The sequence below is a fragment of the Tauraco erythrolophus genome, chromosome 2 (genome assembly GCF_009769465.1).
Source record: "Tauraco erythrolophus isolate bTauEry1 chromosome 2, bTauEry1.pri, whole genome shotgun sequence".
In the NCBI taxonomy this organism is placed as follows: domain Eukaryota; kingdom Metazoa; phylum Chordata; class Aves; order Musophagiformes; family Musophagidae; genus Tauraco; species Tauraco erythrolophus.
In genome coordinates this window covers 16,508,618-16,522,216 of record NC_141466.1, presented here as the reverse complement: position 1 = coordinate 16,522,216, position 13,599 = coordinate 16,508,618, and the positions used below count along the sequence as shown (strand labels likewise).

Below are 13,599 nucleotides of genomic sequence, written 5' to 3'. Positions count from 1 at the left end.
CACCACACTTATATTGTGTAATGCCTTTTAAAAAATGGTTTTAATTTTACCGCTCACTGAAAACCTGACTCTAACACTGAACAGTAACTTACTATACATGACTCCAATGACAGCAGTGTAGCCCACTTAGGCTGGTGAACCTTGTGTATGAGACCCAAAAGAGGCCCCAGGTTGCACTAACGAATGACCAGAGGAGCCCAGATGAAGAAACTGCAGGAGAAGATTTTTAGCTCATGTGAGAAGAGGGTAGCAGATGCGTCAAAAAGAAGGACTCTGAGCTTGCAAACTCTGTTTTGGTCTAAGAAATATCTTTGGTTTGTGTTACTCCATTGTTTTTGTTAGGAATAATGAGCTGTGCCCTAAAGAAAGGGCCTGTCAGAGCTTTAAAGACTTTTACAGTAAATAACTGCTTGGGACCTTTTTGATAAAGTATCATTCAAGAGTGAGTAAGTGTGGTAAAACCCGCCACAGAGGTAGGCATTTCCTCCTACAATCTAGAACAAATTTACTGTCATGTAAATGTAAACACGAAGGTTACTTGGACATTAGTCTAAAAGAACGATGACACATTGTGTGTAAAACTTTTGTAAGTACTTCTGTAGGCCATATCTCTACTCTTATGTGATTCTGTTGTAAGGGATTACGCACAATACTACATTAATTTTTCTCTAGTTGATAGTAGCAGTTGACTGTGCTGCAAACATGGAAATTAATTTGTTCTGAGTGTGCTTCAGAGTGACAAACCATTGCACTTTTGGCTACTTTTGCACTCTGCGATGACTGGGAAGTGACTATTTTTCCTGTAGGGATAGTACTATAAGGCCAAGTGCCTGAGCTTTGTAAATTAGCATAGCTCACACAATATTAGCCTCAATGCACAATATGAACCAAAGTTGAAAAACCAGCATCCAAATTGCAATCTGACAGAGTTAATTTCAGGAAATCTCCATAAATAAATCTCATCCTGTGAGCCCCTACTTCAGTATTGCGTAATTAATGTCAACATTTCCATTCATTCTCCACAATATTGGTCATCTGCATGCTGCATTATTTTATCTCCTCTGAAGTTCTTCTGTATGAGAAAAAAATTGTAGCTGGAAGTGATATCATATTACTTTTTCTGTGGTGTTTTAGTTACGTAGGTTCCTGGTATTTCTCCAGTTTGAAAGAATAAAGTAAATCAGCAAAGTTTGTTCCCATTAGTGGTTTTCTGCCCGGATAAGGACTTTGAAACTTGTTCTAAAACAACTTGTCTTTGGAGTCGATGAAAGGTTACCATTGGCTTTAATAGGCATTGCTTTGGGACATTAGGTGTGAAATATAGCTATATAATCACCTCTTTTTAAAAAAACTTAAAATGTTTACTCAGACTCTATTTCTGCTGCACAAAGTCTTCCAAATAGAGTTGTAAAATCTTGTATCAATGCTAGTACCTGTATTTGTTAACACATACCTGAACAAAAGTACTGATATACTGCTATAATATACTCTAAAAGTAGCAATAACTCTGCTATTCATAACAACTGAGGAACAAAGTTAAAACCTTGAAGTAGCCTTAATGTTAACATGGTACGAAGAACATTAATAACATGAATTGATTTAACATTAAGGGAAACTCAAAAGGACAAGAAAATGTTCAATCATACATTCACTTAAACCATTACAGCTTCCAAAAGCACTCAATTGATTTTCTTGAGAAAATCATTCCTGAGGAATTACTTTCTTTTCTCACAGAGAAACTCATCTCAGTACAGAAGTAATATAGAAACCCTTGGAAAAAAAAGCCCCCCTTGGCTGCAAAGGGCACCGGTGGCAAAGCAGATCTGCCCATCCATTTTGTGCAGAGCTCTCTCTTGAACATTGACTTGGGCACATACCTCCTCAGACTATTGCCAGCAGTCTGAGCAGACTCATGTCCTCTGTCAGGTCAATTTTCTATGGAGAATGACCAGGCCACTCCATCCCCAGGGGGACTCAGAAAGGAATTGTGCAGTCTGGCACCCCCAGGTGACCCCAAGCAAAAGGACAGAATGGTTCTTTCACATGGGGACAAATTTCTTAACCAAATGGTCTCCCAGTTTTCAGGGTAACCTTTTCAGATGGGAAAGGTGACACACTAAAGACATCTCTGACTTCCAGCTGTAAAGCTAGAATCATAGAATCATTTAGGTTGGAAAAGACCCTTAAGAGTTCAGCTGTAAACCTAACAATGCCAACTCCACCGCTAAACCATGTCCCAAAGTGCCACATCTACACTTTTTTTAAATGCCTCCAAGGGTGGTGACTCCATCACTTCACTGGGCAGGCTGTCCCAGTGCTTGACAACCCTTTCAGTGAATAATTTTTTCCTAGAGCACACTCAATTCCATATCAGTGTGAAATCTGAGCATATTATGAGCCCGAGAACCACACTCAGGGTTTGTTTTGTATGAGATCATAACACTGTCAGAAAGATATGTCAGCATCAAAGGAAGTTTCTAGGTGATTTTTCAAAAATCTTAGCTCTGTAATAAGAACAAGATCTCATTTTCTCTTTTCTTTCCTTGCAAGTATACAGAAAACTAATAATTATCTTTCCAATCCAGTCAAGTTGTCATTCTGAAACAGTAAAAAACCATCAGGTGACTTTCTATGGAAAAAAATGACTAGTTCATCTATGTCAGTGGCTAAGAATATATACAGACATTTAAACATTCATAAATCTGTAGGAGTTTGGGAAAATCATACAATGAAAGGAATAGAAAGCCAAGACACTCTTGTTTGAAGTACACATAAAGAAGACCACTAAGGGGAGTTTGGAGCAGCCACCTCTTCCAGCCACTGCGGCCCAAGGACCCCCTGTCCAGCTGCTGGGGCCCAGCTCGGGAACAGTAGACTCTGCCCAGGCTGAGGAATGTGGCTGCCACTTTCCCGTTTGCAGGTTTAACCAGCTGGGAAGTTCAGCATGTGTGTCTAAGAGATACACAGACACGTCTGGTCACACAGACTCTTACAGACAAGGCTCTGTCTTCAACAGCACCCACTTACAGGGCTCAGGTGAAACACAAGCACAGTCCTCTCCTCCTCCTCTTTGGCTGTCAGAGCCAGAAGGTCACTATCTCTATCTCTATCTCTATCTCTATCTCTATCTCTATCTCTATCTCTATCTCTATCTCTATCTCTATCTCTCTACCTCTATCCCTATCTCTACCTCTACCTCTATCTCTACCTCTATCTCTGTCTGTCTCTGTCTCTGTCTCTAACTCTAACTCTATATCTTTCTCTCCCACCACCCTCAAGCACACGCATATTTTCAGATCCACTCCTCAAATACTGGCACAGCCGCTCTCTCCATTCAACAACTCTGCCCCAATCCCAGTCTCTCTTACCCACACTTGCCTCGTGCACACCAGTCCCCCCACAGCTGGTTTTGAAACACAGCCCAGGGGCCGGTGGCCAAGACCCCAACCTGCTCCAGCACCTGGCACTGAGATCCTACTCACTTCGGCAGCTTACACCACAGGCCAGGGACACCTACAGCCCCGCTCCAACTCCAGTTGCTGGCCCAGGAGCCAGTCACACCAGACCCCCCAGTAGCTGGCACTGAGTCCTTGCAGCACTCACACATCCTGGACCCCCAGGTTTGCATCCTTAACAGTTGCAGTGTCCAAGTTTGCCTGCCATTTCTCGATAGCCAGCCCACCAATTAGTGCAACTGGCCAGGTTTGTTTCCAATTATTGTCTTTGTTAACATGAATCAGCCAGGTTTGGTGTGTCTGTGTGTTTACCTCTCTCCCGTTCTTCATTGGCAAGGTCCTGGGTCAGATGATCTTGCCAAAAAATAAATATTCCCACACTCCACACATACCCTATTGGCGAGTGCGACTGAGCAGGCTTGTCCACATCACCACCTGCCTTCTCACCTGTCCCTCAGGTTTGTCTCTGCATGCTCTTGTGTATGGCTCCTTTCACCACGTAACCTTAGAGGAGTAGAGACTCTTTCCATAAATCCTTACAAAGACTTCCACTAATTGAAAAGATAAATAGTTACAAAAGGAAGACCGAGTTTTTTGAGTTCTCATCATTTCTGAAATCCATGGTATATATTTGTTCTCACACGTGAGTCTCAGGGGTTGTTTTCTCTTTTCTTCTGCAGTGAGATTTGAAAAGATTTGTCACAAAATCATTTGTGCCATAAATACAGAAAAATGTTATTAATTTTTCAGGAAACTGGCAATATATCTGCTTTAGTGAGAGAAAGCTAGGAGGAAATGTTTACCAACCTTACTGCAGATAAATGTATAATGTAAAATATTATGGATTGTAGAGCAGTCTGCACAGAGGTAATGAAAATGTCAATTGGTGCAATCCTTTCTGGAACCATCACTTATTATTTAATTCACTGTTTTGTTTTTCCGGTTGTAATTGATTAAGATTAGTGTACCAGCGTGGAAGAAACATATATATTTCTATCTGGTTTAAGTGATAAAGAAAAGGAACACATTCGTAATGAGTATTTTGGTTGATTATCTGAAAAGCTATTTCCAGGTGAGTTCTAAGTATGTCTGGAGAATTGAAAACTGAAAAGATGTAGATTTCCATTCTAATTTCTTGCAACTTTTATGGTTTTCTTATGCAGTTATGAATGTCAACATTTAAGAAAACTCTCACAAAGAATAAGCTTCTTAACTAAGAATTTTAGTCTCTTATTTTTAAAGTTCTAATGCAAGAAGGGTCTTCAAATATGTCCCATACAGTACTATTTAAAAATCACTGAAAATTCTTTTTTCCTTTTACAGGTAGTAGTAAATATTTAATAACATTTTGTCTTTTATTAAAATACCACATAATAAATTATATTCTTTATTTTTATGTGTGCTTTGCTTGCATAACTTGAAAAAGGAACAAAACATTTTATTACAGAAAAACAAATGAATCCTGATTAATCTTATTTTTTCTGCTAATCTGTTTCAAAATTGAAGTGCAGTTAATTTTTATGTTGTCTAAACTAGGCTACTGGAAGGCTGCATCTTTATAATGTTTGCATGAGGCATCTCTGCTATATCCTCATGTTAGAAGATAATGTCTGTGAGATAATAACAGGACACATCCTGGGTTTAGTTCTGCATCTTTGGTAGGAAGCATAATGAATTTATGGGTAAATCTGTGAGGGTAAAGTCACTGAGGTCTGCAGCCCAGGCTGACTCAGGTGCTTTAGGGTAGATGGGGCAGACAGGTGCTGTCTGTAAAGGCCCAATCCCTGAATTTCACAGGGACCTGTGCAGCACTACCATTTCCTTTTGTGCTCATTTATTTTGAGGATAGGTTTTTTTGAGTCACTCATGACTAAGCAATCACCAATTCAGAAAAAAAAAGCCAAACACTTGTTTAGGAATATAAAACTTTCTGCAGAGATAAAAGAGGTTTTTGTGACTTTTTTTTTTTGTTTGTTTGTTTGGGGTTTGTTTGTTTGTTTGTTTTTTTGTAATAGCTTGGTCTTTGCCTACAGACAGAAATAAAGAATTGTGCATTGTCAATACCTATGCTTTTGCTAAACAGACTTGACAATAGGTCTGTAATTAGACATGGCAGTGATGTACCCTCTGACATTGCTTATACAACAGTTCCAGCCTCTGGTGAAGTACAAAGGGGACAGATCAAAGAAAGTGGATGGGCCTGTGCACTTTTCAGAAAATCCTGTCTGAAACAGAATAACGAGGCTAGAGGGGCCATTGGTTTGACCTCGTAGAGTATCTCTCATGTTTTTGTGGCTTAATCTCTTCAGTACAGATATGATCCTACACAAAGCAAGCCACAAAGTCTTCTATAACCAACAGTGCTTTTTACATGTTACAAAATAATTCTTCACAGAGATACCTGACCTAGTTTGTTTAAAATCAGCCCAGCTTTAGGTCTTCTCAGCCTGGTTGAACTGTTGGTTACTGTTTTTCAGTTCTAAACCTGCTCAGAGATCACTCACCTCTGCGCAGCTCTGTATTGTGCTGCATGAAGAGCCATCAAAGCCAACTACTGAGGAAACAGTAACCATTGTACAACACCTGGGGAATGTTTTTGCCAACAACATTACTCAAAACCAGATAATTTAGGCTAGCCCACACAACACTTATTCCTACTGAGTGTGAATTAAAAAAAAACATCAAACAGGACTATTGAGTTATTCTGTCCAGTAGACAGTCTTTGTTTTTCTAAAAAGCACCGTAAAGGTCACCTGGGCTTCACAGTCCTGTAAGAAAAGCTAACTGGCTGTGTTTGCAGGTTTGAAGTATATTGCTTCTGGTCTTCACATGATTCATTGTCACATCTTTCACAACAGGGCAATGGAATCTAGTATATAATGACTATAATATATAACATACACGCTAACTTGAAATAAAGACGAGGTACGAAAAAATGTCTTCTTTTGTCAGAGTTTGAACAGATAATGTTATATATTTAGAAAACCACATTGCCAGAAAATAGGTGACCTAAATTGGACAATGTCATAATTCCTTCCACCTTTCTGAGCAGAGACACATTTTCTGGACCTGGGTATACACATGGATGGGCAAATACTGCTGGCACTTGACAAAATCTGACATTTCACAGTTCTGTAAACCGTCTCCTTTTGTGTTCAGGGTATCTTTGCATATTTAAGAAGTGAGCAGAAATGAAGACGAAGTTTGAGATGTGCTTGAAGACAGCACTGGAATGTTCAACCATGACTAGAGAAGTGAAGTGATTAAATTAATGATCTCTTTCTAGTATTCAATCATTTAAATTGAAGAGAGGCCCAATAAAACAAGCATGGCAGTTCCAAACTTTGGGTACTTCAGACGCTATGAACACAAGGTAAAAAAACACCAAAAACATGATCTTCTGGCTTTGCAATTCCCACCCTGTCTCATAGGGCTGTTTTGTGTAGTCATATTGATTATGTGAAGTATTGATCTTCTAAATATTCTTTATGTGTTTGTGTGTACAGGTGCATCCACACACAGAAGCACATAAACTATGTTCAAGTACATACATAAAGTATAGCCATTGAAAGAAAAGATTGAATTTTATGAGTTTGTATACAGATATTTCACTGATTTATAATAAACACATGTTTTGGTGAAAAATAAACCTTTTCTATCAAAAATGACATAAGAGTAGTTTTCATACTTAATGTAACGAGTTCCAAGAACGTGAGAACAACCTACTACTACCTCATGTAGTCATGTGAGCTAGGAACAGTTTTTACAAGTTCATTTCAGTACAAGAGTTACTGCTGATTTTATTGGTGTCCTCGGGAGTTTGTACTGTAATAGAGGAATTAGGAGAGTGGGAGAAAGGCAGCACACTGAAACCACAGTGGGATTACATTCAGATTTCTGAGGTGTTCAGCAGAATCCAAGGTTTCACTTTAAAAAGAGCCTCTAGACATTTTGGCTTTAAATACCACTTTGAAAAATGACCCACATGAACCAAAGAAACCCCACAAGCCTGACTTTGCAGAAAGTCTGAAGCAGGTCAGCCCAGGGAACACTTTATTGTTCACGTACAGTAACTCAGATTCAGTCAATGTATGACATAGTTAAAGCTGAGTCAGGTCACAGAGGTGAAGGGATTATGAAGATTAATAAAAATAACCTGCAAGTCACTTCTGTTTTCAATGGGTTGTTTAAAAAGCTCATCGTGGAATTTCACTAATGAGGTTTCATTTATTAGGTCTAGGAAATACCCATGTAAGAAATCTCTGTGAAATAAGGAATGTTTCTGAAACTGGCAACAGTTAAAAGTATTTGCTGTGATCTTCTTTGACCTACTCTACTAAGAATTTGCATGGATTTACTTCCCTCAGCACAGCAGTCTTGTGTCAACAATGTTGGGATGAACATATGGAATGAAGTTGACTTTCAGTAAACAGCCAAGAGTTCCATCAGGATGGCAGCAGACAGCCCCCTCTAAGCACATGAATTCACACAGTGAATTCATATCACTCCAAGAGTGGATTTTTTTATTTATTTTCCTTCATTAAAATTAACTGTACAGCTGAGCTGTGTTTGTTGTCCATAACAATTCATACTATATCACTTTCTTGTTTAGTTAAAACAACTGGCAGTAATAAAATAAGGGCAGGTGAACGCGTTACTATGGTCCCTGTTTATAGTGCAGAATTACAGGCATAGAAAGATCATAGAGGTATGAAGGTCACACTGCTTGCCAAGGAAATTTATATATTTTATCCATATTTATATATTTTTATATTATTCATATTTATATAATTTATATATTTTATCCATATTTTGGTGTTACTCAAATTGCTCTTTCTGATCATCCTTTGCTGGACATGCAAGGTAAACTTGCATGCAAAGTTTAAAGTAAAATTGTATTTTTCACTTTCTTTTTTCTAAATGTTAGGTGTCTAAACCAAAAGAAAAGAATTCTGAAGTCAAGAGATGTGGCAGATATGACCTCACTCAAGCTTCCTCAGAAATGATAAATCTGTCTGGCTTGTGATTTTGACTGCTACCTGTGATGCAGAGAGAAGAAAAGCACCAAGCGTTCTTACAGTTGCTAATTTATCATTAGCATAGTCTGCGTCTGGTTTTGGTCAGATATTAAGTAAAATAGCATTTTTGTAGTAACAGATTTAATTCCTCATGAAGTGAAAGTCCACTGTGCGACTATATAATCGTTGTTAATATAAGGAGTACTGCAGGTGCTAGAAAAGCTCAGCAATGAGAAGATGCTTTACCGGTAAATATGAAAATGAAGGGTCTTGTTTCCTCAGTCTGTCCAAAACAGCCTTTGTGGTGGCAGGTGTGCATTTCTTGGACGTATTTAATCTTATGTAGCACACATTTGGACTGCAATGTCGCAGCAGGCAGAAGCCAAGCCATGGATTTACCATTTTTTACCCCTTCCCATTCACACAGAACATTGCTGATTTCTACTGAGTCATTCACACTGGAAGCTGTCACTCAAGCCGAAAGAAGGAAGCAAGAGAAACTTTATTTTAATGAGATGTCATGCACAAATAGGAAGTGATTGACTTTTGGTATGTTAGTTATATTATTTAACAGAATACACTTATAATAAGAATATATTAGCAAAATATAATATAAGCAAAATCTCCCTCTAATTTTAGCATGCAATTTCTACCAATAAACTTTGGTCCGAGGAAAGTAACACAGTAAAGAAGTCTCTTTCTTTATCAGTTCTGCTTGAACATTCTGATAGCCAAGGATGCATGAAAATTCCCTTTGTTATAAATAGTATTTAATTTTTGTTTTCCCCAGGCTAGGGATATTGTACATCCTTTCTTCCTTTTCACGTAGTTATTGATCTGCCTTATCAGCATTACCTCAGTCATATTGGATGGAGTCAAAGAGACTTTCAGGAAGGAAAACCGTTCTCTAAATGAGGACAAGGAAGGAAAGTCTCTCACTTTCCTTCTTACTTTGCTTCATTCTCTTTCTTTCCAAAGAAAAGTTCAAAAAAGCCTTTCTCCTTGAAAAAAATTGTAGATTTTTCAGCAAGGAGACAAAATGGTCTGCTGCAGCGCTTGCCAAGAACAAGCAATTACCCAGCATTATCTTCTGCCAGAATGGACAACACAGACCCAGACGGACTTTCTGGTCTCTATAATAAAGATATAAATAAACTGTCTCTATAATAAAGATCATGTCAAAATGTTGATGAAAAAGGCCTAGATGCATTTTGTCGTTAATAATCTTGAAGGCTATAGGCAAAACCTAAATAATTAGCAAAAGAAATTTGACTGGTCTGCATGCAGCTAAACTTACATAGTGGCCCTGTAATCTCTAAGTCATTCCACGATTTGTAGAATATTCCATGCCCCTCTACCCCTTTTTTTAAGTGAATTTATGGAGCATCCATGCACGCATATCAATGTCATTGTTTTAAAAAGTTTATGTACAATCATGCTGAAATCAGCTGCTAAAGAATATGGCCAGTTTGGTTTTCTTTCCAAGTTTCCTACGAGTCATCCTATGAATCAAGTCTGTTTCCCAAAAGAGTTTAGACAGTTTGTCTTGATCTAATAAGATGGAAACCAATTCAGAAATAAGATACAATTCCCATCATCTCTGCAGACATATAGAAGCTAGCGGGTACAATGGAATGTGCCTTCAACTAGCTCAAAGACTGTTGATCAGCTATGCCTAGTAAATATTATAAAGCATAAAAAACACACTGCAAATACACAATATATATGCATTTTGGGAGGTGAACATGTCTATAAGTCTTTCATTCTTTGCCTGTCCTGTGCTGGGACCATAAAGAACTGGCATAAAGGATGGAAGGACGCAATAATAACTTCTCCTATTTCCACAGATGTCTATATCATGGCCATGAGCAATTGGCCAACACCAAAGAGGAGAGCTGATTAAAATCAAAATGGAAAGACAAAAGAAGGTAAAGTTAAAGTTCAGGCAGAGAATATGATTAAAGCACTGAATTTTAATTAAAGAGATATTAAAGTAAGTTTTCCACCCTTACTTTTTCACTTTGGGGAAAACAAAGGTTAGTTCTTTAAAACTCCGTCATTACTGTTGCTCTTATTGTTTCACTCAATAACACAAGTGTGAAGTGTAGAGGATGGGTGAAAGGGAAGTCTTGGAGGAAATTGTGGCAAGGCGTATTCCAGCTGGATACGGGGAAAAACAATCCTAACTGTGAAAGTGAAAAGCTTAATGGAAAATGACCCTAAGCAAATGGGTCTAGCTCTATTTTGGCCACCTTTGAGTTGAGATGACTGGATCAAACGTCCTTCAGAAGTCCTTTCCAACCTGTGTTAGTCTGTGGTTATATGAAAGGATATCTGTGTGGCTTGACAAAAGACAGTCTTGCATACTTCTGTTCAGGGTCACTAAAGTCAACTGACTTAGGAGGAAATCTGAGGAAAGACATGTTTAGTCAGATTAATTTTTGGCATGAAACTAAAAACTCATCAAACATTTTGGAGGAATGACTTCATGTGAGAGCTGTAAAAAGATCTTCATTTCCTCCTCTTCACTGTTCTAAGAATCTATATTAAAAAATATTTTGCCGAGACTTAGTCTTTATCAATAAAGAGAGAAAGGTATATAAAAAGGGTAAAATAAAATAAAATCTATTCTGTAACACGGAAAAAAAAGAGGTTATGCAACAATACACATCGGCAAAGTTAACTACATATTTGATGCTGTAGGCAAAGATAAGAGGGACTTTAAAAGCTGAGTCTTTGTTGTATAACTGAGCAAAATTATTTTCAAAGTATTACCAGCAAGCAGACATCTTAGATGACTTGTAATAAAACTAGTTCTTGAAAGAGAGCAAAGGCCAAGCTGAGTTGAATTAGAGCCACCACCATTTCTCTCGTGGTTCAGAAAAAGCCTTCCCTGCACATTAATTTCTGCAATTGGAAGAATTCTTTTGAACATGACCACTGAAAGGGTTGTCTGCCAGAATACAGAAATAGAAACAGCTGGTTAGACTCCGGAAATTAAGGTCTTCAGGTTAGAGAGGAATCTTACAGTTGCCTCAAGATGCCTCTAGCACAAATTCTACAACTGATAAAAGACCGGCATAATCATATCTGAGCCAATTTTCCTAGCACTAGCCAGTACAGTGGGCAGATGAAATCGGAGATGATGTTTCAGGTCCAAATGAGATTTAACTGAAAAGCTGCAACATCATCCCTCTAAAGTAAAAATGAAATCTGAGAGTAGTAATGAATGACATTTCTGCTGGCTCTTTCCACGCTGGTAACTTTTGCCAAAACATACCTCTGGAACTGCAGTCAGAGCTATTTCAGCAAAAGCTGCTTCTGATTGCAACACACATAAGTAACTCTGCATTCCAGGCTGACTTAGACCCTACACGCTCTCACTAGGGGGTCAAGTAACTGATTTCGTGTGATTTCTGCTCTAGTTCTGAACATTAAATAAGATCAGACATGTTTTGAAGGGGCAGAAAAACATAGGCTGCATAATTAAACTCTGTGAAACTGGAACACATACGATTTGTACTCTGTTGCTATATCCGTCATTGGATGAGGCTTTGCGCAACCTGGTGTAGTGGAGGGTGTCCTCGCCCATGGCAGGGGGGCTGGAACTAGATGATCTTTGAGGTCTCTTCCAACTCAAACCATTCTATGATTCTATGACTCTATGATCCACTCCTTTTCCCTTTGCAGTACTTATTCCAGTTAAGTTTGTCCTGAGAGTAGAGATTTGCCTCCAGAGAAGAAACAAATAATTGAGAGGAAACCATGAAAAAGTTATCGGTTAGAGACTCACCCATCACTTGTAAAAAGATTTAAAGGTGTAAAGGTAGCTTCCTGAAACTCTGATTAATTGATAACTTCGCAGTTGGTTAGGCTGAATGCTATTTGGGGCAGGGGTCATATCTTTTCACTTTCTAGAAGCATCTGACACACAGTTACTGTTATCCAAAAAATAACCCTAACCATCACAGTGGTAACCAACCTGATATTCCCAGATGCTTCTTAAACAAGTGATTAGGTATATCAGAGAGGGAAACAATGTAAGCCAAAACAAAACCCTCAACACTCTGCCTTTTGTGATTGATTTTCTTGTGATTGCAGTGCCTTTTCCTTGCACATGCTGACCAGCCCTATCACTGGTAGGACCACTGGAGGTTGAGCGTGGCAGGGCACTACTCAGCAAGCGAAAAGGCCATAACCCCCTGTCCCAAACCCATTCAACCTTGCAGAAAAGAGACTACAGTGTGCGTTACGTAGGTTGGTTACTCACGGCTCAGCTTCGATGCTCTGGTCAGCAGCTATGTAGTTGGCAGGGATGTAGCCTTGGAGCTTAGAGCCAGGACGGACTGACCCTGTTGGCAGGAGGAGCCTAGCGTACCACCAGCCCTCATGGGACGCATCCAGCACTTCAATTTTATCCCCGGCTCGGAAGCTCAAGTCCTCCTCAGTGCGAGCCTCGTAGTCGAAGAGTGCCACAAACTTGCAAATATTCACCAGATGCTGGCCAGGCAGTGCAGGTAAAGGTTTCTCTTTTATCTTATTTTCTCTGTCTTTCTGTCTTGCTTGGAAGTCGTGCACCACGGCAGCATTGGCAAACACTTGGCCACCTTTCTCATCCTGCTCACCATCCCTCTCTGAGAATAAGCAAGGGATGTAGGGCTCCAAACAGGCACAGTGCTTCTGACAAAAGTTTCCCATCCTGTTTCCTTGTGCCTTCCTCTGCTTCTGCTTTTCTCTCGCTTTTCCCCGTTGCGATACCCTTAGACCAACTTTTGCACCATCAACATTTTAGCTTTTTGCAGGATTTCTTCTCCTCCTCCTCCTTTGGCACAAAATGAAACAGCTCTTGGCACAGCTGGAAGCTCCTCTCCAAGCCCCACTGAGAGCTCATTACAGGCGGCTCCTGGATCGGCAGTGAAACCTGAGTATCCAAGTGCTGGAGCACATGTGGAGGGAATTTCTCACTTCCTCTTTGGAACAGGAAAGCAACACAACAGCTGGCCTGGGCTGAGCTCCGGGAACAACAGGGGAGAGTGGAGCCTCTTCTCCCACAGCCAATGAAGTCAGAACATCTAAGGGGAGGAGGCTTCTCAGCTCTTACTGCTCAGGGTGGGTGATTTCTTATC

At 39.4% G+C, this 13,599-nt stretch overlaps 1 protein-coding gene across 1 annotated transcript in view; it reads right to left on the bottom strand.

Annotated features, from left to right (window-relative positions):
- The window catches only part of FRK (fyn related Src family tyrosine kinase), a 56,385-nt gene extending 43,214 nt beyond the window's left edge, over nt 1–13,171 (bottom strand). The window contains exon 1 of the mRNA XM_086632134.1: nt 12,744–13,171. Coding sequence (XP_086488260.1) covers nt 12,744–13,171 — 428 coding nt within the window. The remainder of the gene's footprint in view (nt 1–12,743) is intronic.
- Nucleotides 13,172–13,599: the final 428 nt, after the last annotated feature.